This window comes from Pyricularia oryzae, chromosome 5 (assembly GCF_000002495.2).
Source record: "Pyricularia oryzae 70-15 chromosome 5, whole genome shotgun sequence".
In the NCBI taxonomy this organism is placed as follows: domain Eukaryota; kingdom Fungi; phylum Ascomycota; class Sordariomycetes; order Magnaporthales; family Pyriculariaceae; genus Pyricularia; species Pyricularia oryzae.
Genome location: NC_017852.1, coordinates 1,066,591 through 1,094,073, shown reverse-complemented (window position 1 = coordinate 1,094,073; position 27,483 = coordinate 1,066,591). Strand labels below are relative to the sequence as shown.

Genomic DNA, 27,483 nt, shown 5'->3' with positions numbered 1-27,483 from the left:
AAAAACATATAGACTGACTAGGATCTCTTTCAGTCGTGGAACAGCCTTTGTGTCAGGTGCTCCTTGCATATGACAAAACAACAACTGACTACTGTACCGTTTGCCATCGCCGTACAGGCAATCGGCGGGTTTATCATTGGTGCTACGCTACGCCTTACCTATACCAAGTGCTGTCTTACTTGTCTGCTGTACCGTACCTCCTCGCCACGTTTGTACTCACTCCCCCTCTCTATAGTAGTAAGCGACTGAGACGGTACCTGCATTAGCATTGCACTGCCCGGCATGGTTCATGTCTCTCTTGGCCTGGCATAGACTTGAACCGCATCACATCACATCGCCCCGACCCCTGCTCGTGCGTAGGCGAACCGGCTGGTTGCCGATCTTTTGACGGCCCTCAGGATTATAGTCATTTTTTTGTTCTCCAAGTTCGGTGTACCGTACTAAAACGTCGTCCAATATCCCATTTTAATTGATGAGCGCGTGACTAGGACCAAACACTGATAAAAAGAAAAGCAATTCAGGATGATACCTAGACCATCCCCTCTTATTTACAAATATCATTCAAACTGTTTCGAGAATCATCTTCGATGCATCACCTGGTCGAAATTTTTTGTGTACGGTACGATTTTTTTTCTTTGATACACCCAGATGTAGGGTGGTGTCATCTCCCTCGCCGCAGGTTGCAGATGCAAGCAAAAGGGATGAAGCTGCAAGCTGGATGCTTTCTACCGCGGGAAACCTGCAGGTTTTGCCCACTTTAATTTCTGCAGAAACGGGTTGAGTCTGCCTGGGCACCTACTTTTTGCTGAAACCAAAAATATCGCAAGGCAAATCAAAACAACTGGAAATCAAATATTTCTCACTTCACATGCGGGGTCTCACCCTGATATTCGGGCTTGTGCATACTGCACGTATTTTTGATGCTACTTATAGATCAGAATGATGGTCATGTATGTGGTGAGGCGGTGTGCTGCAACCCTAAGTGCCACGTGAATATCATGTCATATACCCAGGAATTGGACCAGGCTTCCCAAGCCACAGACGTAAAAAAAACGTATCGCAGTATACAGTAAAAAGCGAAGGCACTGGGATTTGGATTTGGAATTGTCAACATAGTATGCCACAAATCTCCGAAACAGACAGGTGTCGAACTGGGGGCGCTCGACTTCTCCATAAAAACTTCCAAATGGCAAAATGCCCCACTCCGCATTCTGATAGGAAATCCATCCCACAGCAAACATCTTGATACGATGGACAGAAAACATGCGATTGCTATCTCACTAGTCACTCATTATCGGAAATTTGTGCTACCAAGGAATGAAACCCACATCCGCCCTTTCAAAAAGCAACAGGAAAGACGTAAAAGAAAATCCGAGGTTAAAAGATCTACCTGCATATGTCACCGTGTAGATCGATCAACTGAAAAAGTGTTGTTAATTTCGGCGTTCTGAAGGGCGCGAAATCCGAACATCACCAGAATTAGAGTAGAGAACAGGCCCCTCGTTGCACCTTATCCGAACAGATACAAGAATGAGATTAAGCGGATATAAATCATCATAGATCAAAGTTTCCAAGTTCGGCATAACAATAGTTCTTGTCTTGATCAACCGCATGCAAAGATTTCGGCCATTTTTCTGTCCGCATAAATGCTTACGCTTTTTCAATATGTGCTAAGATGGTCTAATATATCGGACTGGAAAAAAGAACAAAAGCATAAAAACCTAAATTTTTAATTTTTATTTTATTTTGAATCTTCACAGGCCACCGTCCGAGAAGGCACTACTCTCTGTCTAGTAAACCTCCAAGACGTACCGCCCATCCTCCTTGAGTCTGTCAATCTCCTTGCGGGGGTCGACCTTGCGCCCGGTGGCCTTGGCGTCCTGCGCGATGGCCTCCTCGAGCACGGCCGTGACGTCGGGCACCGGCCAGGTCGGGCCGCAGAGGTAGAAGGAGCCGCCGTCGGTGATGTATGACTGCACGATCTGGTCGACCGTCTGGCGCATCCGGTCCTGGATGTAGATCTTTTGCGGCTGGTCTCGCGAGAAGGCGGCGCCCAGTAGCGTGATGACGCCTGCGTCCACGTACGCCTCCCACTCCTCGCCGTACAGGTACTCTTCGCGCTGGTGCCGGCTGCCCATGTAGAGGAGGATGGCGCCGATATCCTTGCCCTGCGCCTTTTGCATCGCCCGGTACTGGACAAAAGCGCGGAAGGGTGCCAGACCGGTACCGAGACCCGCCATGATCAGCGGCGCCGTGTCGGCGACCGGAAGCTTCATCACCGACGGCTTGACCGACGCGGTGACGGTCGCGCCCACGGGGAGCTGCGACAGGTAGCGAGTTGCTTGGCCGAAGCGCGTGCGGCCCTTGGGGTCAACCCAGTCGACGACCACAATCATGAGAGCAACGCTGGTCGGCGTGACGGCCTGTGCTGACGCGATCGAGTACTCGCGGCGCTTGAGCGGTGATACGATGCGGGTGAGGTCGGTGAAGGAGGGGCGGGCGGATTGGAACTCCTCGAGAATGTCGACGTACGTAGACGTGTCGACCTCGGAGCGCTGCTTGAACTCTTCGGCACCGACTTGGCCGCCGAGGTTGGTGAGCTTCTGCTTCTCCGTCTCGTCGGTGGCAAACTCGGCCAGAGCCTCGTAGAAGCGCTTGGGCGGCTTGCCGAGGATATCGAGGTTCTGAAGCAGCGACTGGTAGACCGTGCGGGTCTCGAGGACGGCAGGATCCTCACGCGAGGGCACCTGAACAATGTCCTCGGGGTTGAGGCCGTAGAACTTGATAAAGTCCTGGACCTGGACAGGGTCGTTGTCGGCATGAATACCAAGAGCCTCGCCAATCTGGTAGGTGAGACCAGAGTCGCCAAGGTCGAACTCGATATGGAAAATGTTTCGGTCGTAGGTCAACGGCGTCAAACGACGGTTCTCCTTCACAGTGATCTTGAAAGTCTTGACAGTAAGGTCAGGGCGGAGGCTATCAGCCGTTCCGTATGCCTCCTTGAAGATGAGGCCCTTCGCCGCAGCCTCCCAGTTGGAGAGGTCGAGGACTTCTTCAGGCTCCTCCTTTTGGAAAGGCTGGAAGCTGCGGTTTTTGATCTGCTTCAGGCGCCTGGGGGGAACAAATTCCGAGGGCACCTCAGCCCATGACTCGGGCACGTCGACTTTGTGGAGGCACTCGGCCAGAGCATCAACCGACTCCTGGACAGCCTTGGGCTCGTCGATGCTGCTCGCCAGCTTGACCAATTCAGGGGTGGACAGTTCGGGCTTGGCAACCTTTAGGAAAGCCATCTCGACCAGCTGCTTCGCGATTGTCTCGTAAGCAGGAGAAAAGGCCGTATCCAGCACATGAAGCTCGATGGCACGCTCTTGAATTGTCTTGCGAGAATCGGCAGGAATGCGCTTCTCCAAGTCCTCGGCCTTGTATGTGGGAAGCCTCAGAACAAGCTTGCCATTCTCCTTGTTAGTTCGGAGAATGTCGACATCTTTCAGGAGATTTTCGTCGCCTACGTAGGTGACATCAGCCTCCTCAATTTGGTAAGGGGCGTCGGCAATCTTCTTTGAGCTTCTGATGTCAGTGCGGACAATGCCTCCCTGAACGACGCTATCATGCACCTCGTCCAGAGAGATGTTGTTGTTAGATTGCTTGGTGAGCAGATGGCCAACGGCAGTGGGAACCGACACAGCAGCGGCGTTGTCCACATCCCAGAACGAGAACTGTTGGGCTTCTTGAAGCTGGCTGATGCGAACATCGAAAGTCTGGCCTTCCTTGGCGATAAGCGTGGAGAAGACCGTGGCCAGAGCCTCGGGGGTCAATGCATCAGTGGCAGCGTACTTGGAGTCAACGATAGTTGGTTCGTTGTTCCACTTGCTCGAGAAGGAAACAGCAGTGAGGACATCGGAGTACAGCACAGACTGCACAGAGGCGTCCACAACCTGGTTCTCGCCGTGGACTTGTCCAAAGACAGCAATCTGACGCACAGAGTCGGGAAGCACATCCAGGAAAGCCTCTTCGATAAAGGGACGGTAGATGCGTACAACAACGGCACCGACGCGCTTGTCCTGGCCAGCAAGGTAAGACACAACCTGGGTGGCAATCTGCGACTCGACGCTGCCGAATACGACCAGCACGGTCTCGGGTGCCTCGTGGCCAAAGTACTCAAAGGGGCGGTAGTCGGTGCCGAGCTCCTCGTTGAAAGCCTTGAGGGTCTCGAGGACCTTGGAGGCATCGTCTTGGCGCTTGTTTAGAGAGCCGACGGCCTGGAAGACTTTGTTGTAGACATCCTTGATGCCTGCCTCGTTCAGGCCGTCCACAATGCGAAGGGTCTCGCGGGCAGTGCGAACGCCGTCGTAGATGTGAAGAGTGGGCAGAATACCAGCGAGCAGAGTGGCAAAGATGGCCATGTGCTGAGTTTCGTATGCCGATGAGCTCGAGACAAGGGCGAGGCCGAGCTCCTCGGCGGCCTGCAGCGCGCTGCCGTACTCGGCAACAAGGCCATCCTGTTTCGAATAATCGAGGGCGGCGATGTGGGCCACAAATGGGCTTGCCACACCGTAAAGGAGTGACAACTGGTCGAGGGCCTCACGAAGGTGACGAATGCTTGCCGAGGGCGCCAGGAGAGACTGAGGGATATGCCTCTTGCTCAAGTCGAAATCCTTGGAGAATATGTAGCCCAGCGCAAAGGCACCAGCCCCTGTCCGGATTTGCAAGGGGAGCACATCTGTAGCATAGCCGTGGATGTTGTTCTCCTTGTCACTGGCCCACTGCTTAACGGCAAGGTCCAGGTCGAAAGTTTCTGGAGAATAAGAAAAGATCTTGTCCGAGAGCTTGTATGCAATCTGCTGCACTAGGAGTTGTGCTGTGGCATATGTTGGTCCGGAAATCGAGTCGATGGCAACATGTTGGCCGAGGGGTAAACTTGAAGAGCCCTTCTTGAACTCAACGGGCTCTACCTGGGCGGCAACGCCGCCGGACGAGTCTGTATTCTTCAACTGCATTTTGCCCGTATGGATAGTACTAGGCATCAAGGTCTTGAGAGAGAGAATCTTTTGTAACCAAATTACTGAAAAATGTCTGGTTTTGAGTCGCGATCTGATCAGGGTAGGGGGACCCGCCGCCGAGAGCCGCCGGAGCACAACGCTCCCTTGAAACTTGCGACCCAGGAGAAGTGCTTCAGACTAAAGAACTGACTTTTCTTTATCAAAATGACTTGAGGATTGCAGACACAAGAATACTTTCTTGCTGACGTGTTTATTTGAAGTAAGAATACAAGAGCATCAAAGAACAAGGACTGGCGCAAACCTCATTCATGTTGACATTCGTGGCTGATGTCTAGCCCCGATATCCGGAGTCGCATACATGGCGTGCGCAGCATCCCAAAATGGTATTACCGACCCGGGGCTTGTATTAGTAGTAGGGCCCATTGCACTTGTAATCGACCCCAGCATTCTAGTTGGCATTTCTGTGTGGCAAGGTTGGGTTTCCGAGAATGGGGCGGGCATGCATCTGAAAAAACTATGCAAATCAATGTTGCCATGAGGCAAGTTCGATCACGCAATTCTCTTAAGCCGTAACAGGCTTAGCCTGAGTTTGTCATCTTGGATACAATCCCGAAACCACCGATTGGCGGGAAATTGAGATGTATAGTCACGTGATGTATGTTGAGCAGCAGGCCAGTTTGCCAGATCGCGATCGTGGCCAATAGAAGCCAGCTCAACGCCAACCTTTTGGCGTCCAAAATAGGAAAGAATGAGCAAGTATTTCGAGTTTATAAAGAAGAAGCCATCCGTTTGGGATCAAATTGTTTTGCGTTGCTCCAACCTGTTGCTTTTCTTTACACTCACGGCCAACCGAGACGCATTTATCGTGAAATTCTTCGTCACTTACCCAGCAAAAAGGACCGAGACATTGAGGCTTCTCTCAAACAGTCTGCGCGTACGACCTTTGACCTCTGGAAATGTGGTTGGGAACCCGCCCGGCCGGGCTGGGCTCAAACATGAACCCGGAACTAGGTACGCGAATGACCTTGGACAGAAAAATGTCGTGTTCTTTGGGCCTCGGATTGCATTTGATGGGTCGGCGCCAAAGAGTTTGACTTCAACATCAGGTGCTACGCCGATACCAAAAGATTTAACCTCGCACGTCGCGGGCAAATGCGAATCAACAAAGACATGTGCCCCGTTGCTGAGCCTTATGTCAGGTAAGTGAATCCTGGGGCATGATCTCGCAGAAGAAATTGACTAGTCCTCAATCGTATTTGTTATCGACTTGTTTCTCAGTTTCTTTGCCACGCTATCGAATTTCGCCCGACTTGTGGTTTATTCCAACAAGGCTCCCGTTTGGAAGCACAAGGTCGGCCCTGTTGTGTCTTCCGAATGATGGAGGGAATGATCAAAGACTTAACTCGGGTATACAGGCGCAAGTGCTCCTTGAAATTGATCAATTTTGACGCGTGAGACGAATGTCTCGGCAGTATCTGCCTTTCTTCCCCGACTCTCTTTCGCACAAAAGACAATTGCTACAATTTTGTAATGCTCCAAGTCAGACAGACGCACGTGGCTTTATTATCAGGATCTGATGCACTGTCTACTTACGTCACTGCAATTAACAAAACAATAGTTTGACTGGTGGAATTTGGTAAGGCCAGATATTGACAGTGGTGTTTTGGGTACGACACACTGACAATAGGTGAACCCTTGGTTGACTGATGTTGAGGTCCATGCGAGTGCTGACCCGTGGATATATTACCAATGTTTTCTTACTACTTGGGGGATTCTGCAGCGCGCAGTGTAGTGCACAGCAGCCAACGCTAAGCCGCGAGGCCGACGGACTCTAGCGTAGGTATGGCTATTTGGCCTCTGCGAATGCTTCCAGAAATTCGAAAATGTGCGACTTTTGCCGTACCTAAATATCTTCCGTCGCAGTTCACGAACTGTCTTGGGTTTCACATGAAGGCTCATATTCCTGCTCTGGGCTTACAATGAGTTAGTTGCTCTTTGCCTGTGGTAATTGGAGGGTCTCCAGCAAATTGCGCTTGAATCAGTCGTATACACCCTTTGCTTTTGTAGATTGAACAGAACCTGGACAGTTCGTCTATGGTCTTGTTAGCCTGGTGGGCCGTCGCCCTACGGAACTCTAATCAAAGCTATGGCAGAACTAACGATATAGTGACACTCAGCGCGCGGGTTTTATCCCCGGCCATGGACGTACATTGCCAGGCTTGCCGCAGTCAACCTTAACGACAAATCCAATTAGAACTAGTCTCTGTCATATCCTTGGAAATATTACAGAGCAGAGTTTTTGTATAATTTACACTAATAAGCTGCAATATAAGCCCATGCAGAAATGCTTACAAGCGATCCTGCCCTCCTGTCCGATTCGTCCTGGCCCAGACCAACTGTTTGGTCCGTCCCCTCGTCCGTAGTACGGAAATAATCTTGGTCGGTCAGCAATAATCGACATTTCAGATGCCGCGGAGACCGTTTTGGGGAAATCGGAACGGTTCCCCCATTGTGCATGCGTCACTGCTGCATCAGACACTACCGCGGCGGTAGCTCAACTATTGGTTTCCCCCGTATTAGAAGCAGTGCTGCATGATCTCGCAGACTGCAGACTTGTGCGGGTGTGATATTTGGAAAGAAACAAAATTCACGCCCACTTCTCATTGGTTGCCAGGTGGGTGCCGTCTCGCCCCAACTTTGACACTAATGGGGCCTGCGCGACTTGTGCGCGAACAACAAGTTGCGTTGAGAGACGCAATGAGTAATCCAGAGTTGAAACCAGCAAAATTTGCGCAAAACTACTAGAATCTTCAGGTAAGGGCCAGAAGAGCTCAGACTTTTCTTCAAGACAGCAAGGACTGCCAGTTTCTTTGAGTGCATCTACGTTTGTTGTCATATTCATCAACGCAGAGTCAACTAAACCTCCGAGATACACCGTCTCAAGTGTTGACCAGAAGAAGTTTTCGACTGCTTGGTGCCACTGTCACACGCGGCAAAGTGCTGCTGCTTCCTATTGAGAATCACTTCTTTTCGTTATACACACTTTTAGTTTGTTTCACTGCGTATTCGCACTAGCTGTCGTCGGCTTGTTCCTTTAAACGAGCTCTTGGCTTTCAAGGTTCTAGTTCTTTTTGTCGTTGGCCAGAATCTGCACCGTCAATATACACGCCACACTCAGCCGAAGTGCGACCCGCAACCGTTCCGCTTTATCAAAGCCAAAGACTTCAGTTAATTGGAAAGACAACCGGGAATCGTCGTGAGACATATCGATTTTGGCAAGCATCAGGATACCCCTCAACCTGCTGTCAACCTCGATCTACCAGTTGATGGGCTCCATCAACTTCAGCCTGATATCAGCCCGAGGTATCCACGCCAACATCTGCCGGTCCGAGTTTCCACCCCGGCTGTCTTTTAAAATCCGAATACTAAAGAAGACACCATACCAAGGCTGGAGTCGGCATAGACCAGCATCAACATCCAGAAGCAATCCTAAACGGCTACTCTGGAATATCATCCGCGGGATCTGAATCAAACACCGGGGCAACTTCTAGTGGTGTCTCGTGCGCCGATCTACCCGGAACAAGCCACCCAGAGCCACCGCACACCATGGCTCCGTCAGACACGAGGCAGTCTCGGCCTCCTACGGAACCTGCCATAACATCTTTTTTATTGGGCAATTTACACTGCCCGACATGCGTCTCGGCCATCAAAGAAGTCCTGCATGCGTCGTGCAGAGACAAGATCAGGTGGGTGTCGCCCAACATTGTGACGGCTGTTGTTACCGTTGAACACGACTTGGATGCCCCAATCAGCACCATGGCCGCCGAACTTTCGAGAGCAGGGTTTGAAATTTGCGGTGTAACAACCTCCGCAGGTGACAGAACGACCCAGGAGGCACACCTCGACGCGGAAGCGGCAACTGCAGCTGTTAACATCTGCAGTAAGGAAACTACCAGCAGTCGACATAAAGGGAAACAGCCTGCCGCGTCATCCTGGCTTAGGTCACCACTCTTTGGCTCGAGACCCTCTCATATCGATGCGCACTTGAAGAACTGCGAGGAGTGCCGCGGAAAGGGTGCAGACTTCGCTGCTAGGCCTGATCCGCTCCCTAGTGCACAGGAGACGACCCGGAACTTGGGTGTTGTCATACGGCCCCCAGCTCCGTCAAGGGCCAGGAGCAACAACGGCGAATCATCTTCATCTTCAGCATCGTCATCGGCTTCTTCATCACCACCAATCATGTCTATCGAGTCTTTTGCTTCGCCAAATCTTGAGGATGCGCCAATATGGAGGGCCACTGTTGCCATTGGTGGCATGACATGCGCCGCATGCTCGAATGCAATCACAAAAGAGCTTAGCAAAAGAGATTGGATATCCAATATTGCCGTTAATCTCATCACCAACAGTGCGACTGTCGACTTTGCAGACCGAAGCAAAGCTGACAAGATTGTGGACGAGATCGAAGACCTTGGATACGATGCCGCGATCGATACCATTACAAACTTGAAGGAGGAGAAGACGGAGCAAGAAGAACGGACTGTGGAGATCTCGGTGGATGGCATGTACTGCGACCACTGCCCTCGACGGACAATTCAGAACCTGGAGACCTTTGGCCTGCGATACAATCTTCGTGTGGATCGGGAGCCGACACATCAACATCCCATCATGAAGGTTACATACGTACCAAGTTCTCCTGACTTTACGATACGTCGAATTCTTGCCTCGATCGAGGCTAGCGACCCGGCATTCAAAGCTTCTATATACCACCCGCCGACACTCGAAGAGCGATCCAAGGAGATCCAAAGAAAGCATCTAAGACAAATCTTTTACAGGGTCATATTTACCGGGATACTTTGCATTCCAACATTCGTACTGGGTATCGTCTACATGACCCTTTTGCCAGACAGCAATGTGGAAAAGCACCATCTGATGATGCCCTGGGTTGCGGGTATCAGTCGACTTCAAATAGCACTGTTCATCCTGGCGACCCCGGTCTACTTCTTCGCCGCCGACATGTTTCACTTGCGAGCGTTCAAGGAGATCTGGACCCTCTGGAAGCCTGAATCCCGGACACCAATTCTCCAACGCTTCTACCGGTTCGGGAGCATGAACACACTGATGTCTCTGGGCACCACTATTGCCTACGTCAGCTCCACGAGCCAGCTGATTGCGGCTGCAGTCTACAGGCCCAAGGAAATCAACGATGCCAATTTCTACTTTGACGCCGTCGTTTTCCTGACTTTCTTCTTGTTGCTCGGCCGGCTCATTGAGTCCTACAGCAAATCCAAGACTGGCGATGCCGTTGAGGCCCTTGCCAAATTGAGACCGACCACTGCCATCCTCGTCGAGCAGAGTACAGACATGCATGGCCAAAGACACACCGAGGACATTGTCGTCAAAACGGAGCTTCTGGATTTCGGAGACCTCGTCCGAATCCCACACGGCACATCACCGCCAGCCGACGGAATCATTGTACAAGGCGCTACCAGCTTTGATGAGTCGAGTCTAACAGGAGAGTCACGACCGATCAAGAAGGGACCAGGCGAGGAGGTCTATGCCGGCACAGTCAACAAAGCTGGACCTGTGGTGATACGCATAACGGGCGTATCTGGCAACTCCATGCTGGATCAGATTGTCCGCATCGTACGCGAGGGCCAGACTAAACGAGCGCCGATGGAGCAGTTTGCCGACATCCTGACCACGTACTTTGTGCCGTGCATCACTCTTGTGGCTGTTGTCACCTGGTTGGTGTGGCTCTCGGTTGGTCTTTCGGGCGTGATCCCAGGGCACTTTTTGGATGTAACGTCCGGCGGATGGGTTTCATTCTCCCTTCAGTTTGCCATATCAGTCTTTGTTGTTGCGTGCCCCTGCGGCCTGGCGCTTGCGGCCCCAACCGCCATCTTTGTAGGCGCTGGTCTCGCAGCCAGGTATGGTATTCTTGCCAAGGGTGGTGGCCTCGCATTTGAGACGGCTAGTCGGATCGATTGTGTCGTGTTCGACAAGACTGGCACCTTGACAATGGGTGGGGAGCCCAAGATTACAAACTCCAAATTTCTAGATGGCGAGAAGGGAGAGTTCGTGGTTCCCACGCCCCTTATCATGGCTGCCCTGAAGGCCATTGAGGAGAACAGCAGTCATACCATAGCCAAGGCCATCGTTTCGTATTGCTCACTCCAGCCCCTCCCAACCGGCCAAGTCGAGGATCTTCAGGAGATACCTGGCAAGGGAATGCGTGCAGTCTTCACACCGAATGATGGCTCTGCGGCATTTGAAATGATTGTGGGGAACAAGGCCCTGATGGAGCAGTTCTCTGCTACCGTGCCTCTTTCCCTTGACGCGACGTTAGCCAGGTGGACAGCAGGTGCCAACTCGATTGCCCTCGCAGCTGTCAAACCAATATTGGACAAGCAAATCGTGGATCCAGAGTCGATAGCAGAGTCTACATATTCGATTCGAGGCGCACTCGCAATCTCGGACCCGATCCGGCCCGAGTCGGCAGCCGTGATCGCTGCACTTCAGTCCCGAGGCATCCAGGTGTACATGCTGTCCGGAGACAATGCAGCAACAGCGCGGGCAGTCGGCAACAGACTGGGGATTGACGTCGAGCATGTTCTGGCCGAGGTGCTACCTGCACAAAAGGCTGACAGGATCAAATATCTTCAAAGCACTCTCAAGGCGCAGATTGGCCACAAGAAGGAATCTACGACTAGGCGAGCCATTGTGGCCATGGTTGGCGATGGAGTAAACGATGCACCAGCGTTGGCACAGGCGGACGTTGGCGTGGCTATCGGATCTGGATCAGACGTTGCCATCTCGAGCGCCGGGTTTGTGCTGGTCAAGAGCGACCTTCGTAACGTTCTCACGCTGCTGGAGCTTTCAAAGGCCGTGTTCCGTCGCATCAAGCTAAACTTTGGCTGGGCGCTGTTCTACAATGTCCTGGCCGTCCCTGTCGCCGCCGGCGTGCTTTACCCAGTCGTAGGACCGGGAGGCCAGCACGTGCGGCTTGACCCAGTGTGGGCGGCGTTGGCGATGGCCTTGAGCAGCATCAGCGTCGTTATGAGTTCGCTTCTGCTGCGATCACGGCTGTGGATTTTCGGATTCAGGCCGAGCATGGTGGAAGTGGCCGAAGCGGAGAGACAGGAAGAGGAGCGGGCTGGGGATGATGCTAGCAGTGACAGAGTGGTGGTGATCTCTTCTGAGATTAATGATGATAAAATCTGAATTCATCGAGCGTGGAGGGACTTTCTTTTGTCTGCTGCGTCCTGAACGGACTTTCTTTTCTCTCTCTTTTATTTGGCATTTGACCACAACACCCTTGGTACATAAACCAAGGATACATTGTTTTAATAGTAACGATGCCTATCATGCTTTTTTTGTTTTCGGCCCGTTTGTCACAAGTGTCCTTTAGAGTGAATATGCTTGCGCTGCATCACAGTCCGCAAGAAAAGGCGTCAAATACCCGTCCCAAAACAAATCAGGGGCTTCCCAGAACGGAGCATGGCCCAAGCCAGGAATCCGGTGGCACTCGCCCTTCCACAGATTCCTGAAGCGGATACCATCCACATAGTCCAGGTTGACAAACGGCTCCTCGGCCCCGTTGACCACGGCGCACAGCACGTCGCTCGCCCCGACGATGCCGACCTGGTCCGACAGCTCTCCAGCGAAGGCGTTCTCCGCCATGACGCGCCTCGCCCGCCCGTCGGTCCGCCGCGCCCCGTCCGCCATCCACTGCTCCCGCGGCGGCCCGTGGCCCGCCACCGTCAGCGTCTCCACCATCTCGTCCGTCAGCTCCTCGGCCGCCAGCGCAAAGAAGGAAATCTCGCTCAGCGCGTCCCGCCCGCCCCGACCAACCTCGCCCCTCCGGCTCTCCCGCGCAGATGCGCACTCCCCGGCACCCGGCGAGAAGCCCGCTTTGAACTGCGCCGCGTTGCCGAGCGGCGGCGTCCCCACCAGCATGATGCCCGCGATGGCGATCTCGCTGGTGGGCGGCGGTGACGGGGCGGGGGATGTGCCGGGTAGAGGTCCCGTGCCGAGGCTGGCGGCGCGGTCGGCCAGGCTGGACGGCGCCAGCAGCGGGATCAGCTCGATGGCGACGTGGCCGCCCAGGCTCCAACCGAGCACGGCGACGCGGCCGCGGATGTTCAGGGCGGCCAGCGCGTGGGCGGCCACGGCGGCGTAGCCCGGTTGGGTGTAGACGCGCTGGTGCTCGGCGGTGGCGTTGCCGGATCGGCCGTGGCCTGGGTAGTCGAGGGCGACGACGCGGGATACGCCTGGTGGTGGAGGGCGGGAGAGGATGTGGGTGAAGGCGAGGGAGCTGGAGGAGTTTCCGTGGAGGAGGAGGAGGGTCAGGTCGGTTGGGTGAGGAGGTGTGGTGGTGGGGTCGGGTTGGAGGATGGTTGCGGAGATGGGGCACCAGGGTGTTGGGATTGTTTGGGTTTGGGGAGTGGGCATTGTTGGTCTTTCTTTGGTCTTAGGGGTTGTGTGGTGGGATTAGAGGGGTGGGAGATGTATCCAAGTCGGGTGTGGGAAAGGTAGGATGGCAGATAAATAAATGAGCGAACTATATTTACATATCAGACGAGCAATGATATCTCATGTATTGGCTAGGTTAGATCTGCTGCAACGGTAGATATGTAAGGAAGGCGCCTGGTTGCATTCTTGAAAAGTAAACCCGATAATAGAAAGCTACCAATCAAATAAAATCAGCGAACTTGTGAATTTCATAAGCTTGGGAAGCAATTGAAATCCCAGGCAAATCTTCCCCTCTTGTCTTTTCTTCCTCTAGCTCTTGGTTATCTCTTTGGATCATGTCTGTTGTCGTGTCTGATGTATCGCTCGCTACAAGACAAACCTGTACAGCTAGCTACACACGTATTTGCAAGAGTCTACATCAGAATCAGCACTTGCCCATACGTCACGACAAATGGTGCGTGATTAAAATGTGTTTATCCGGAGACACGACCCCGCTTTCTGAGGCTACATAGTTTCCACAACAGGCTCGAGTCCTCAAGTTTAAACCCCTGATGGTGTAGTTGGTTCATCACGTCTGACTGTAATCTGTCAAGTTGTAATCAGAAGGTCACCGGCTCGACTCCGGTTCGGGGGAGAAATTCATTTTTCCGATCTTTTTGATTTTTTTCTCGTTTCGGCTTGAGTACATCAACGATGTGCTCAATCAAGAATCCTATTTTGTTGGTCTTTGGAAATGGCGACTAGCAGCCTGTATTGTCGACTGTGGCGATTGGCGGAACTTACTGTCAAACTAGGTGGGTATGAAGAGTGGTTAATATCGTGCAAACAATCCCTCCCCTTCATAATCCTTGTACAATATTATACTCGAATGGTCACTATTACTAGGCTTTCATAGTGAGTCTCCTGCTATTTGGTAGATACTACTGTAGGCTCAATCTGCGACCGTTTAAACTGAGGCTCAGATTGCATCAACATAAAGTATGCTTGTAATTGTAGCAATTGGAACTGTAAGATATCATTCGATGGTATGCAGGGAACCCAGTGCTTATTAGTGGTCCTACCGAGCTTTATAAAACTATATACAGCTTGTTAACCGCTACGCTGTCACGTCACACGCATTCATTTTCTCCTCGAGCCACTCCTCTACGGCAGGCCCCAGTGCGTCCTCAGCAACATCCTCTGTCCCGAGATCACGTAGCTGCACCCGTCGCTCAGCCTCGGCACCAGCGCCTTCATCAATATCATCCAACCTCATTCGCTCTCGCATCTCATACAAGCTGATGCTCCTCCGCATCACCCTGGCCAGCTCTTTGGCCTGCGATGCAAAGTTATTGCGGGATGCCGTGCTCCGCTTCCTCCCTCTCCCACGCCCAGGCTGCACAGTCCCTGTCTCGTGCAGTATCAACGCCTCAGGGATCCGCAGCATGGACTGGCGTGGAGGAAAAGCCATATACCCCTTCCTCGGAGCCTTGAACGCCACTTCGAGCCTGGCGGCCTCGGGACTGCCCGGGACGGGAGTGGAGGCCTCATCCAATGACAGTTCAGCGATCGCGCGCTCAAGTTCTGGTGGGATGGTGGATCCCGACGGCTCAAACGATGATGGAACCAGCAGACCCGTGCTGCGGAAGAATAGCACAGCGCTTGCGAATGGGTCAAATAGGTTTGAAGGCGTCTTGAAGAGCGTAGGGACCAGCTGGCGGAGGTAGTGCATCGCGGAGCCCTCGGCATCATCGTCTGGAAGCTCGAGTAGAGATTTCATGGCGGCGAGAGCGTCCGTGCTGGGGTTGTTATTCTGCGGCGGAAGAAAGGCCGTCCAGTCGTAAATGCCATTGTACAATGCCACACCGCGGACAGCCATACGCTCGTGCGTGTGCGACTCTGTGAGAGCTAGGGAGGCGGCCAGCGAGGCGCCGAGATAGGAACCGACGACGTATATATCTCGGCGCTGAGAGTCTGGAGGGACCAGGTTGTCCGTGATCCAAGAATAGCCAAAGAGGGTGTCATGGATGGGCGTGGGCCAATGGAGTGGGTTTGTTGGAACGATGCTGTCATCCTCAGGCTGGGAGTTTTGGCCAGCAGGCACGAGGTCTAAAAGAATGGAGTCCTCTGGCCATCGGTAGTTGATGACTGCCGTCGGATATCGTTTGATGAATTCCGGGAGGGGAGGTGAGAGGTGTGGCTGCCTGGAGAATGATGGAAGGTAAATCACCAGAGGTGCAGTAGGGGGGTGGTAGAGGTGATTGTGCAAGTCGACCGCGATATGACCAGACGAGCCACAGCGGACGGAGATTTGCTCGTGACGAGGACAATTGGATCCGGATGCAAATGTTCGGCACCAACTACCGGCCCGAATGGGGCGCAAAGCCAACGGAAGGCGGGTATGCCATCTTGGCATTGTGGTAAGGGATCTCAAGCATTAATGTGTATAGCATCCACTTGTATCTGTAGTATCAACTTTTTGAATAGTATATTACCGGTGACAAAGCCTCAAAATTATTTCATAAAAAGTCGACTGTGTTAATTGTCACAGCGCACGGGCTCAGCCCAAGTGAAGAATAAGAGATAATTAATTGAACGAATTTTCAGAAATTAAAGTTCCAAGCTCGAGCGCCCGTTATTGAAAGGAGCGACTGGTTAGGATGGGCTTGAAGAGTGGCTGTAGTTACCAGAAATAGTGGTCTCTTCGTTCGCGATACAGAGATACCTAGGTAGGCAGAGACAAGTGAAGGCAATCAATCTTTGGTTGCAATACGAATCAGAATTGGCAAAAACACCCCGATCACGTGAGCTGACGTCATTGCCAAATACTCTCTGTTTACTATGTGTGTACTTGCGTTTCCTGCGGAAGGGACAATGATTGAATCCTAGGCTAGAAAATTGGTATCTGTTTTCTCCTTGTTTCCTTCACTTGCTCTCACGCTCGAGGTCCTTTACGTGAAATAACTGTCCACGACAGCAGTTCAAGCAATTAATCATGATATAATTAAAGCATATATGCGATTATATTACCGTATCCCTGCGACAATCAAGGAATAGCTAGCTCCTATTGGACTGGTCGCAAAATGAGAGGTCCACACGGACACGGTCATTCGCCATCCATCAAGCCGCGGTGTCCTTGATATCCAGCTCTAATCAATGATGACGATTCTTTCTTTGTTTGTTTTTTGTTGTGAAAGGAGATCTACTCTCCACGAAAACCAAAGACAATAACTTCTATGCAGAGATGCAAACTTCGGTTAAGCAGTTACGCCGTTCGTTTACAAGAATCCAAAGACTGATGGATACTTATCCAACAAACTGCCCTCCTTGATCAACCGAGCTGATTGCTCTCAACGGGAATCATGGATGACGCCGGTGGAGACTGTATCGAGCGCCATGCACGAGCTGCTGAAAAAGACAGGCAGAGTGTAACCGACCACGGAGGTGAAGCGCCCGAGGTACTTCAGCCAATTCACGAGACTCAGGCTCACCTCGACCCGACAAGATGGTGGTTCGCATCATCTGCATTCCCCATGATGGCTGGCACCCTAGGTCCTGTTGCGTCGGCCTTCAGTATATGCGCCTTGGTTCGACCTTGGAGGCAGCACGTGCCGCCAGGAACCAACATCAGCCAAGCCGAGTTTGTCCAAGACCCGACATATCTGATCGCAGTGAACGCTGTTCAGCTGGCGGTTGCAATAGTGGCCAACTTGTTCCTGTTGCTGAACATGGCCCGGCGTATAAGGTTCACCATAGCCATGCCGGTAACTATTGTGGGATGGTACGCCTCCTGGTCTGGTTTGCTAATGCTTCTTGAGCCTGACAAACAAGTGTTCGACGCATAGGTATCTCTCGTCTATTTGCCTCATATGTCTCGCTGCGACGGCTGCAGGGCCATTAGTCCTCCAGCCTGCGGAAGAGTACATATGGTCACAGGCCTTTTTCTATGGCATTTATGCTGCCTTGCTTTACTTCATCGTGGCCACGCTTCTGGTCGTCACCGCGTACGGGGCTCACATCGGCCGCTACGACCGCGACTTTCAGCTTACGGCGAGCCAGCGTACCTTGATGCTGCAAACAATCATGTTCCTCATGTATCTACTCGTCGGAGCACTAATCTTCTCCTCCATTGAGGGATGGGCGTATCTCGATGCCGTTTACTGGGCCGATGTGACCTTGTTCACTGTTGGGTTCGGGGATATGGGAGCAGCGACACCGCTGGGTCGAGGACTATTGTTCCCTTATGCCCTGGTTGGAATCATAAGCCTAGGTCTCGTCATCGGATCAATTCGGAGCTTGGTGCTAGAGCGTGGAAGAAGGATGATCAACGCGCGTATGATCGAGAAAAAGAGAAGGCACACCGTCAAGCGTCTTACCAAGAAAGGCCAGGTCGATATACTCGCGCCTGTTAGGAATGGGACCGAAGAGCAGACTGAGCACTCGCATGACCCCAGCAATCCAGCAGAAATCGCACGAAGACAGAAAGAGTTCCAACTGATGAGACAGATCCAGGCACATGCAGCCAATCGGAGACGTTGGGTTGCCATGGCCCTCTCCTCAACCACATGGATTGTGCTTTGGCTTCTTGGGGCCTATATTTTCCAGGCATGCGAGGCACCTTACCAGGGATGGGGCTATTTCGATGGGGTTTACTTTGCCTTTGTCAGCTTGACAACCATAGGCTACGGCGACGTGACGCCCATCTCAAATCCCGGAAGGTCGTTTTTTGTGTTTTGGTCACTCTTAGCTCTGCCAACGACAACGGTGCTTATCTCGAACGCCGGCGACACTATTGTGAAAAGTATTCGAGACCTGACGGACCGGATCGGCGAGGTTACCATCCTCCCTGGTGACAAGAATGTCGTGGAGGACGTGAAGTCTATCGTGCGGAGGCTATCGCTTGGAAAACTCTTCAACGAGGGAGAGGAAAAGACCGACGGTCTGCCCCCAGGGTTCCTTGGTCAGGCAAGAATTCGGCGGTCATCCGATGATACCGACAGCTCTGAACGAAGTGATGGGGACGATGTCGAACCAACATCCAAATCCAAAGACGTAGGGACTGGCAAAGAAAAGGCCACTGCTGAAGGGTCCAGATCTCAGATGAAAGAAAAGCACCCAAGACAAAAAGAAAAAGGCCCAGCTCAGAACGATGGCGCAGTATCTCGAGAAGCCGCGTTAGGATTCCCAAAAGACCTTCCCACAAGCCGTGCCGCTTATCATGTTGTGCTCATTGATGAAATCGCGCGCGTTGCCAAGCATATGAAACAAAAGCCGACGAAAACATACAGCTTTGTCGAGTGGGCCTGGTACCTACGCCTGATCGGCGAGGATGAGAGCAACCCAGAGATTCATCGCCAGGCACAGCCACATGCGCGCGACCACCACCACCACCCACCGCACTTGGGTCGGAAGGAGATGCACGGCAATGAATCTGGGGAAAACGGACGGCGTACAAGCAAAGACGAAGAAATATCCGATAAACCTGGCAGCTGGAGCTGGATCGGATCTCGAAGTCCCCTGATGGGGAGGCAGGATGAGGCTGAATGGATACACGCCAAGCTGGTGATGAAGTTGTCGGAGGAGTTGCGGGCTAAGAGGGACGAAGAAAAGGAGTTTCAGCAAAGAGAAACTAGCTCTAGTCAAAGTTCTGGGTGATTGGGACAAAATGATAACAAACAAAAAAAAAAAAACGCATAAAAAAGGCAACATATGATTCTAGTATAACTATAATTACCTAAAGAATAAATCCACTGGATCTAGTCGTGGTATCGGAACAACCAGACGATGTAGAGGGTCACAGGGAATAAAAGAGAGTGTACCGGTAGGTACTTTTTTGAGAAGCGAAAGGAAAGGCAAAGGGGATTGAGTAACTACTCCGTTGGTGGGATTGAGTAACTACTCCGTTGGTGGAATTAAACAATCTGAGGTTTTGTTTGGCTACTGATAATCTCATCATCTTGACTACATCTCTCCGTCAGGAGGTGGTGGGTGCTTGGCGTTATTCCCAGTCGTATCGTATCCGCTTCCGGCTTATGTAATCTAAGCCACTTGAGCTTTCTGGAGCTGCACCAATAGGGTAAGGCTCGGAAAATTCAATAATGCTGTGCCGCAAGAAAAAATCCGTCCTTGCGTCTGGGCTTGCTGGCTGCATGAACACCATTCCGTTCGGCAGTCTGGTTCTTCCTGATCCGTGGACAAGCCCAAGGAATTCTTCGCTTCGGAACAACGTGGTTGCTTGCCCTTGCACCTTAGGTACGTTGAGCGTTTTCAATCAATTGAGCTCCTAGGAGCTACATACAATTCCCAATTGTATCACCTACCTTACATATCCCATCCATCATCACATCATCTCCCTTACTACCTTGCCTACCATACCAATGCTGCCTTCATTCCAACTCTTCGTCGTGATATTCTCCCGTGGACCGATCTTTGTTAATAGTCTAGTCGATGGCAGACATGATATTTTGTCACATAGAAAATCAGATACATCCATACAATATGCAACATGCCTTTGAAAAAATCATCCCAATAGAGGGGGGGTTTCCTTACTGATGCGATTGGCTTTTTGGCCGTTCTACCAATAGTGATCTTTTTTGACCCTGTATGGCATCTTGCGATCGAGTCAAGCTTCAGACGACGTTGTGCGACACTGTCGGGCGCGACGGGTCTTTTCAAAGAAACGGGGGGGAGGTGGAAGGAAACCAACGTTGGAAAACAGAATTCTGACATCCGCATAGCGGTCATCCATTCCCTGCGTCGCATTGTCGACCGGGCTCCTCGATGGAGAAGCCAGCGCTAGAGTCAGACGTCGACAACATCCTGCTTCATCAATCTTCGCTGCCGGAGCCAGACGTTGCGACCGTCGCGTGCGACTATGACGAGTCCAAGTTCGACGTGTCTTCCCTCGACCATCAGACCGAGCAGACGCAACTGAGGGCCGATCCCGAAGCTCCCGCACCGTCCGACCAAGATCCCCAGCAGCGCAATGTCGATGATCTTCAACTCGTCGCACAGCTCGGCACCAGCCTCGCGCCAATGATACAGACCATAGCGGTTGATGAAAGTGGAGTGAATGGCGTGGATGCGCCGCAACCAAGGGATGACTTTGAGCCACAAGCACACGTTGAACCTGGGAATAGTGTCGATGAGGCTGTCGCGCCCAGGGAGGAGCCCATAGCTCCTCCGCCTGAAGCACCAGGCCCTGACCCGGAAGTTCCGGACGTTGCTTCAGAAGATCCCCAGCAGCCTTTGTTGGGGCCTCAGCAGCAAGCTGCCGCTGCTCTTGAGGAACTGGCCGAAAACCATGCCCCGCAGCATCAGCATATTCAAAATGGCGACAGCCCTGACCAGGTGCATGATCCGCATGCACCAACAGAGGGGCAAGATGTGCAGATGGAAGATGCTACCACCCTAAACGAGCAAGGGAATATGCACGAACATGTTCTCCCCATGACTCCCCACCATGAGGGCGCACCACATCAGATGCCTCCTCATCAGCATCAGGGGCTTCCCATGGATAATCATAACCACCACCATATGAATGGTCAGATGAACCAACAGCAGATCATGGCGCAACCACATCCGCACCAGCCACATATCCAATCCCCCATGCAACCTCCATATGTCGACGGGCCTCAGCAGTCTCAGATGCACATGCCGGCGCAATTGCAGATGTATGCTGGTTCTCCGGACAATGGTGTGCCGCCGAGGAAGCGCTCAAAAGTGTCAAGGGCATGTGACGAATGTCGTCGTAAAAAAGTCAAATGTGATGCAATATCGGAGACGGGCGAGACTGCATGCTCAAACTGTCGCCGGTCTCAAATACGCTGTGACTTTAGCCGTATTCCTCAGAAGCGAGGTCCCAGTAAGGGGTAAGTAGGCCAGATGGTCACTTGGTTTCGATCGCACAGGTCATCTAACTTGGGGAACGTCCTTAGTTATATCAAAGAGTTGGCCGACCGGATCAACTCCATCGAAGGCAAGCTGGGAAATCAAGGTTTGACAGCGAGCGACATTTTGGACTTTGCAGGCGGACCAAGGCGAGAATCTTCCGAACATCAGTCCCCATCAGCACCACTCAACGATAACTCAAAACGCCCCTTTTCCAGCATATCTACAGATCCATTCTCCACTCCGGTGCCTAATAAGCCGCCTGCCACCAACTGGTCCTCTGAACCCAGGCCTCTCCAGCCGTATCCGCCGCCAACTACTACTGCTGAAGGCCAGGGACAAAAGTATGCCTACTCGGCTAATAGACTTGTGCCACCCCTGGCCCCAGCTCCGCCGCCACCTGAGCCTCCCCTTTTGGCGCCTGGTCCTCTACCCGTCTCGGCTCCACCCAATTCTGATGGAATCCCGGCGGCGATTCAGCAGTCAGACAAGCTGAATGTCCGCGAGATTGATGATAATGTTTTTCACGGGTGAGATACCTCACGATGCAGCCTGTATGCGATCCTTTTGCTAACACAACAGCAGGTACCTTACCATTGTTCATCCAACGTTTCCTTTTCTTGCCAGCGTTAAGACGGTGGTGCAATCTACGCTGGCAAGATGTCCGCCATTGCTGCGTGAAGCTTTTCTGGAGGCAATAACATCCACGATGCAATCTTTCAATGCCATGCCGGAAGGTGTCGCCGCGGGTGATGCGCGTCGAGCGGCCAAATTGTTGGTTCAGTGGAAGACGGAAGGTGGCCACGATACGCCCAGTGACGAAAACCAGTACACGGCCAAACTGGTACACCTCCAGGTCTTGCTTCTTCTGGCGATCGAGGCTGAAAATCATGGGGTTGCTGCCTTGGATGGCCAGCACGGCGGCTCGTCCCAGGCGGCCTTCCTTGCACATGCGGTGGCGGTATCATATGACATGGGATTGAGGACTGCACAGATGGACGACTTTTCACAACCAGATCCGGACCCAGAGTCACATTACATGGTTTCTCTGCGTGCTTGGTGGAGCCTGGTTGCTTTGGACCGTTTCAACGCAGCTGGTACTGCGAGGCCTCTGCTGATTCCGCAGAACTGCATCCATGCGACATGCGCACTCAAGATCCTGCTTGGTGACGCTGGCTTTCACTTTATCGGTAAGTTGCAACTTTTTGTACAGACCATGCGGGACGTGAGAAAGCTAATGTTGGTTGTAGGGCTTTGTCATATACTCGGTAACTATGTCGAAACCTTCATCTCCTCCCCAAGCGGTCTTAATACAACCGTGCCATATAGCGATGCGCCACCAATCAACGCCTCCGCCCTCTCACTCGGCATGGACATGTGGAAGTTGAACTTCCCTGCCAGCATAATAACACCAAAATCACATCCTGTTCTGCACTTTGCGTACTGGCACTGCCGCCTACTCACGTGCCTGCTCACGCCGGCTTCCACATCGACGCAGCTTCTATGGGCAGCAGTGGGCCTGGTTCAGCAACTGAGCTCCAATCACCTCGCGCTCAGTCCCCTGAACCATCACGTCAACGGTCTCGCTGGTCTCTGCCTCGCGGAGCTCAGTAGGGTATCCCAGACGAGAGAAGATGCTATTGAACTGATAGCAAATGACCTCATGGCGGGCAACATGGCCCCTTCAACGTGGGACAACATCATACGCGCCAAGGTGTCTGCCATGGATGACGCCGTGGGCAACCCGGAGTCGGTGACACAGACCGGAGACTCGGCTGCGGCGGTGTCAACAAATGCCACCGGGGCTACCGCCAGTCAGGGACTCAAACACCTCGCCGATCTGGCAGCCGCCAGCACTGATCTGGCCGAGGCCAATAACACCGCCACCGCCGGCGAGCCGGATCCGAACGCGCGGGACGAGGCACTCATGCACCTGATGAGGAGGTTGCAGGGGGCTAGGAAGTACGAAGACCTCGGGTTCGATCCGCGCCCGATGCTGCGGAAGGGGTATCTGTACGCCTTGCAGGTATAGGCAAATGATTAAGCTAGTCTAGAATTTTGCGCAAAAAGGATCCTGCTTTGCCGACTTGCGATTAAGAAACTACATTGATGCTATAGAGGTGTAGAGGGCGCGGAAAATGGCACAGGGAAAAAATAGCAGCCTTCAATAATGTATTTTATTAAGTCATTACGAACCAGGGTAGAGTGGTCCTTGGTGTTGTTGTATATATATACCCTCGAATGTGCTTGGCACTCTTGAAGGTTTCGGGGCCTTGCCATACTTTCTCTGATAACAGCGCACTTGAGGCTTCCTGGTCCCAGCTTAGGATGTAACACTGGATGGGAACCGTTAACAAAGTGTCAGTTGGCGCCTGGGCTGGCTCAGACAATTAGTTGCCTTATTGGTGACGTTGGCGTTCATCTGCGTATCATCAGATATGGTAGATACGCGTCCCTTGATGGCCGGACCTTGTTCGCTTTTCTTTCCGATCAATTTCGGCAACAGACAATCAGAATCGGAAGTCCGGGGCAGGTCAACGTGTCGTGAACAGGAGGATTAGCAATTCACTCGAGTATTCCAGCTGTGCAGTCCTTTGCGGCATCTGATCGTCGCGGAGCCTGAACAACCAAAGTACCCTTGAGACTCCGGAGCTCACTTGACGTCGGCTTCTGAGCCATGCGGAGGAATACAGCAAACGCTGTGTTTGCCGAGGAATTGCAGTGGGAGCTAGCTTCTCACGGTGCGTCACCAGACTCTTCTTTCCGCTTCTCCCAGAACCCCTTGCCATACTAGGCAAGACAAAACTCACGTTAGTTTTTTTTCGAGTTCAGCTCTCCACCATCGCGCGCAACCAACAAGACCAAAGGGCAAGTAACAAAATCAACAATAAAAAAAAAAGGAAATAACTCACGCTGACCAGAATCTCCTCCCCCTTCTCAATCCCCCCTACACTCCTCTTTCCAGACCCACCCTGCTGCTGCTGCTGCCGCCTGGCCAGCGTCTTCTTCCCAACAGGCAGCACAAACAAGGCCATCCCCCACTCGCCGGCCTGCGCAGCCATGACAGGCTGGCCCCGTGCACCATCACCAGCAGCAGCAGCAGCAGCAGCGCGGTACCGCCACCGCGGATCCCAGACCTCGCGAAACTCGGAGTTGGCGCGAGAGGCGCCGGGCACGCCGCGGTAGTCGTTGACGAAGCGGGCCTCGTTGCCGCAGCGGGCGGCGTCGACGGCGACGTCGGCGTCGCGGGATAGCCAGAGGTCGTAGTCTGATTTGGAGTAGTCGTATTCTTCTTGCTGGTCGTCAGCGGCGGCAGCAGCGTCGGGGACGCCAGGGTGGATCTCGCCCAGGTACGGCAGGATCAGCGACCCGGGCTCGAGGCGGCGCGTGGCGAACAGGCCGGCCTGGCCGCGGGCTGGATGGTGCGGGTCCGTGATGGGGCGGATCTCAACGGCCGGGTTGGGCCCGCGCGGGAAGGAAGGTGGGACTGTGCTGGGCTGGGTCTGGGATGGTGGTGGTGGTGTGCGGATCGAGGTTAGCTGGGCCGGGGTTAGGGCCGGTGAGCGGAGGGGTGCGCTGAGGTAGGGGATTTCTTTGGGCCAGTTTTTGGGAAGGGGTTTGGATGGGGGTGGTTGCGCCATTATGTAGGTTGAAGTTTGATATTTGCTATAGTTTGGTAATGTTACAGCTGGGCAGGAGAAAGTTTGGGGAAATCCCAAACAAAAAAAAACCATGGCATACTCTCAAGGTCAAGACGATTTGGATTTTGAACGAATCACGATCGAGTCACGTGAAAATCTCGTTTTCTTGAGGAGACAAGGTGCGCTCTGGTCAAGATTTGGTTAGCATTCAAGCAAATATCGTCTTCTTTGAGCAGCGGATGCTCTGACAGTCTATCTTGCTGGCATCCGATTTTGCTTCGCATAGGCCTGATGTACAATTTTATTGTGCTGACCTCTGTGCTTTTCCGACTAACATGGAGTTTCTGGGTTGGGGTTGAGTGTTCAGAATCAGGGGTAAGTCACGTGGACCCCCTGAGCCACTCCAGTACATTGATATTATATCCAAACGAGCAATCGGAAGATGCAGGAGTGCCTTGCAATACTTTCATTGAAGCTGCTCTCCCATCTATATATCTAGGTAAAAATCGGGATGAACATGGTCAAAGTACCTAGCCTTTACCCTCCTCAACACCGGCGGACCCTGCCTCGTTTTGGGTCTGCTCTCCAAAACCGGCTCATGCTCAGGCTCAGACTCAGATACAACAGCCTGCTCGTGGCGCCCTTCCAAAGACTCACCAGCCGGCCCTTTCCCCTCCCTCGACCGCCTCTGCGCCTTGTCCTCCTCCACCTCGCGGTTGTACGCAGCAATCATCTCCGCAGTGAGCTGCCCGACCTCTGGACAGACGGGCGCCGACCTCACGTACGCCTGGTGCGCCTCGAGCCACCGGCGGTCGGCGCGCAGGACGTGGCCCAGGAACAGGTGCGCCTTGGCGTGCAGTTTCGGGTAGGCGGTCGAGAGGGCGACGGCCTGGTCGGCCAGCCGCCGGGCGGCGGATATGTTGGACGCTGATGGCTCGATCTGCGGCTCTTCTGGGGCTTGGAGGAGAACCTTGATCTGGAGGAGCTGCGCGTTGAACGCCTCGGTGAACTCGTTCTCGGTCGCTTTGCGGGGATGTGGTTGTTTGGCCATGGTGGAATATGGTTTCGCGGTATTGGATTGTCACAAGGGGAGAATGGGGTTTCAAAATTTCATCAGCTGGGATGTTTTAGAAGTTTGCTCGATTTGGGAGCCAGGGGGCTGTATTAAAAGTGCATACCTCTTTGTTCTCTACTTGGTCACTTACATAGCTTTGAGGCTAGGCTGCACGGGGAACCCCACTACAAAGAACCAGAGACAAAGAAGCAACCAAGCTGTGTTCAGATTTATTTGCCCGCCTCTTTGTCTTGGGAGACGTCGAGAATCACAGTCGAGTGTTGCGACAATTTCCGGTTTTTTCTTGTGTGCCGCAGTCACTGCTGGACATTACCACTCTGCATCCATCTCATCGCTAGTCCAATCATGCCTGTTGTTACGTCTTGTCATTCAAGGGACAGGTTCCCTCCACATCGGTTTTCATAATACTGAGCTGGTGCGTGGCATGATAGTCTGACGCGGTGCCTCAACGCGGCAACCTCCCACCTCCCTCCACCTTCTTGCCCTTCCACCGCTTCCCAGTCATGGCCAAGCTCAGAATAACGAGTACGACGACAAAAACAACGACAAAAACGACAACTCCAGCAGCGACCACGGCCTTGGCACCGGCTTGTAGGTCTCGATCTGAACTGCTTGTTGTCCTGCTATCCGGGCCTGTTGTTGGCGTCTCGGTCTCGGGACCTGTGCCGGGGGGCAGCAGCAGCGAGTTCGACGCCTTCCAGCGGGCTCTGACGTTGCCGGCGGCGCTACCCATGTTTGTTGCGGCTGGCGATGCTACGACGCCGGTGCAGGACGCAGACTGTCCACGGAAGGAAAGGCCTCGGCGGCCGATAGGCGCTTTGGTGGTGGATCTGCTGCTCATGTGGTGATGTCGTGGGGCACCGGAGCTGATGCAATGGTCACTGCTTTGCCGGCACAGGAACGGGCGGTTAGTGATGTGTCTTTTTCCACAAAAGAAATAGGATATCCATCGAGACCAATCCATGATCATTGCTCATCGAAGGATGATTGCATCAGCCAAAGACCAAAGGAGTCAAAGATAAAGAGGAAGCAAGAATCTCAAAAGCACACCTTGGACAGATGATGACAGCACTTTCTGACGGCCGAGATATCAAAGCTTTGCGTGAGTTTGGTGGTTCTGTATCCGCCATATTCGGAGAGCAAGTCCCTCGCGTCCGCGATACACACCTCTCCGGATCAAATGTCATTCGCACCACTGCTGGTTTCTCTGTAGGGCGAGTTTCTGTGGGAGAAGCCTCCGTGGTTGCCATATTCTTTTTCGCATAACTCTTCGGGAGGGCAGGCCCGTGCTCCTTTTCGTCCTTTTCGTTCCGCATTGTCTGATGGGCAGTTTTCATGTCATACTCTTGTACAGACTATCTGCATCTGGTAGGCGGCGGGCAATGAGAACTACTCGGAGAAAGTGCTGGACGAACAGCGGAAGAGG

General features: G+C 52.9%; 9 protein-coding genes and 1 non-coding gene across 10 annotated transcripts; 4 read left to right on the top strand and 6 right to left on the bottom strand.

Moving 5' to 3' along the window:
- Nucleotides 1-1,550: 1,550 nt before the first annotated feature.
- On the bottom strand, nt 1,551-5,371 carry MGG_00929 (sulfite reductase flavoprotein component). Its single transcript, XM_003717975.1, has one exon. It carries the CDS (start codon nt 5,022-5,024, stop codon nt 1,791-1,793), a length of 3,234 nt encoding a protein of 1,077 aa, XP_003718023.1. The 5' UTR covers nt 5,025-5,371; the 3' UTR covers nt 1,551-1,790.
- Nucleotides 5,372-7,766: 2,395 nt separating this feature from the next.
- On the top strand, nt 7,767-13,710 carry MGG_00930 (copper-transporting ATPase 1). The gene has a single exon (XM_003717974.1). The coding sequence runs from the start codon at nt 8,607-8,609 to the stop codon at nt 12,219-12,221; it is 3,615 nt and encodes a 1,204-aa protein (XP_003718022.1). The 5' UTR covers nt 7,767-8,606; the 3' UTR covers nt 12,222-13,710.
- Nucleotides 11,658-13,871, bottom strand: MGG_00931 (alpha/beta hydrolase). Its single transcript, XM_003717973.1, has one exon. It carries the CDS (start codon nt 13,449-13,451, stop codon nt 12,405-12,407), a length of 1,047 nt encoding a protein of 348 aa, XP_003718021.1. The 5' UTR covers nt 13,452-13,871; the 3' UTR covers nt 11,658-12,404.
- A 146-nt stretch (nt 13,872-14,017) lies between these two features.
- On the top strand, nt 14,018-14,106 carry MGG_20231. Its single transcript has one exon. It is a non-coding gene; the product is annotated as a tRNA-Tyr (tRNA).
- A 392-nt stretch (nt 14,107-14,498) lies between these two features.
- MGG_00932 (uncharacterized protein) lies at nt 14,499-16,178 on the bottom strand. The gene has a single exon (XM_003717972.1). The coding sequence runs from the start codon at nt 15,865-15,867 to the stop codon at nt 14,569-14,571; it is 1,299 nt and encodes a 432-aa protein (XP_003718020.1). The 5' UTR covers nt 15,868-16,178; the 3' UTR covers nt 14,499-14,568.
- A 187-nt stretch (nt 16,179-16,365) lies between these two features.
- MGG_00933 (uncharacterized protein) lies at nt 16,366-19,413 on the top strand. Its single transcript, XM_003717971.1, has 2 exons — nt 16,366-17,232; nt 17,297-19,413. The coding sequence occupies exons 1-2, from the start codon at nt 16,814-16,816 to the stop codon at nt 19,104-19,106; spliced, it is 2,229 nt and encodes a 742-aa protein (XP_003718019.1). The 5' UTR covers nt 16,366-16,813; the 3' UTR covers nt 19,107-19,413.
- A 151-nt stretch (nt 19,414-19,564) lies between these two features.
- Nucleotides 19,565-23,735, top strand: MGG_00934 (uncharacterized protein). Its single transcript, XM_003717970.1, has 5 exons — nt 19,565-19,703; nt 20,036-21,322; nt 21,389-21,871; nt 21,927-22,531; nt 22,592-23,735. Exons 2-5 carry the CDS (start codon nt 20,232-20,234, stop codon nt 23,371-23,373), a joined length of 2,961 nt encoding a protein of 986 aa, XP_003718018.1. The 5' UTR covers nt 19,565-19,703; nt 20,036-20,231; the 3' UTR covers nt 23,374-23,735.
- Nucleotides 23,500-25,273, bottom strand: MGG_17339 (uncharacterized protein). Its single transcript, XM_003717969.1, has 2 exons — nt 24,254-25,273; nt 23,500-24,131 (listed from the first exon to the last, which is right to left on the bottom strand). Exons 1-2 carry the CDS (start codon nt 25,073-25,075, stop codon nt 24,078-24,080), a joined length of 876 nt encoding a protein of 291 aa, XP_003718017.1. The 5' UTR covers nt 25,076-25,273; the 3' UTR covers nt 23,500-24,077.
- A 196-nt stretch (nt 25,274-25,469) lies between these two features.
- MGG_17338 (uncharacterized protein) lies at nt 25,470-26,033 on the bottom strand (the record flags this gene model as incomplete). The annotated part of the gene is made up of 1 exon (XM_003717968.1): nt 25,470-26,033. One exon carries the CDS (start codon nt 26,031-26,033, stop codon nt 25,470-25,472), a length of 564 nt encoding a protein of 187 aa, XP_003718016.1.
- A 320-nt stretch (nt 26,034-26,353) lies between these two features.
- On the bottom strand, nt 26,354-26,790 carry MGG_00936 (uncharacterized protein; the record flags this gene model as incomplete). Its single annotated transcript, XM_003717967.1, has 2 exons — nt 26,354-26,406; nt 26,523-26,790. The coding sequence occupies 2 exons, from the start codon at nt 26,788-26,790 to the stop codon at nt 26,354-26,356; spliced, it is 321 nt and encodes a 106-aa protein (XP_003718015.1).
- Between the last annotated feature and the right edge of the window lie 693 nt (nt 26,791-27,483).

Coding starts and splice junctions, on each gene's coding strand:
- MGG_00929 (XM_003717975.1), bottom strand. CDS start 5,024: ATGCCTAGTACTATCCATACGGGCAAAATGCAGTTGAAGAATACAGAC.
- MGG_00930 (XM_003717974.1), top strand. CDS start 8,607: ATGGCTCCGTCAGACACGAGGCAGTCTCGGCCTCCTACGGAACCTGCC.
- MGG_00931 (XM_003717973.1), bottom strand. CDS start 13,451: ATGCCCACTCCCCAAACCCAAACAATCCCAACACCCTGGTGCCCCATC.
- MGG_00932 (XM_003717972.1), bottom strand. CDS start 15,867: ATGCCAAGATGGCATACCCGCCTTCCGTTGGCTTTGCGCCCCATTCGG.
- MGG_00933 (XM_003717971.1), top strand. CDS start 16,814: ATGGATGACGCCGGTGGAGACTGTATCGAGCGCCATGCACGAGCTGCT. Junction 17,233..17,296: donor CCGGTAACTATTGTGGGATG/GTACGCCTCCTG, acceptor TTCGACGCATAG/GTATCTCTCGTCTATTTGCC.
- MGG_00934 (XM_003717970.1), top strand. CDS start 20,232: ATGGAGAAGCCAGCGCTAGAGTCAGACGTCGACAACATCCTGCTTCAT. Junction 21,323..21,388: donor AAGCGAGGTCCCAGTAAGGG/GTAAGTAGGCCA, acceptor GAACGTCCTTAG/TTATATCAAAGAGTTGGCCG. Junction 21,872..21,926: donor GATGATAATGTTTTTCACGG/GTGAGATACCTC, acceptor ACACAACAGCAG/GTACCTTACCATTGTTCATC.
- MGG_17339 (XM_003717969.1), bottom strand. CDS start 25,075: ATGGTTTTTTTTTGTTTGGGATTTCCCCAAACTTTCTCCTGCCCAGCT. Junction 24,132..24,253: donor GGGAGGAGATTCTGGTCAGC/GTGAGTTATTTC, acceptor TGTCTTGCCTAG/TATGGCAAGGGGTTCTGGGA.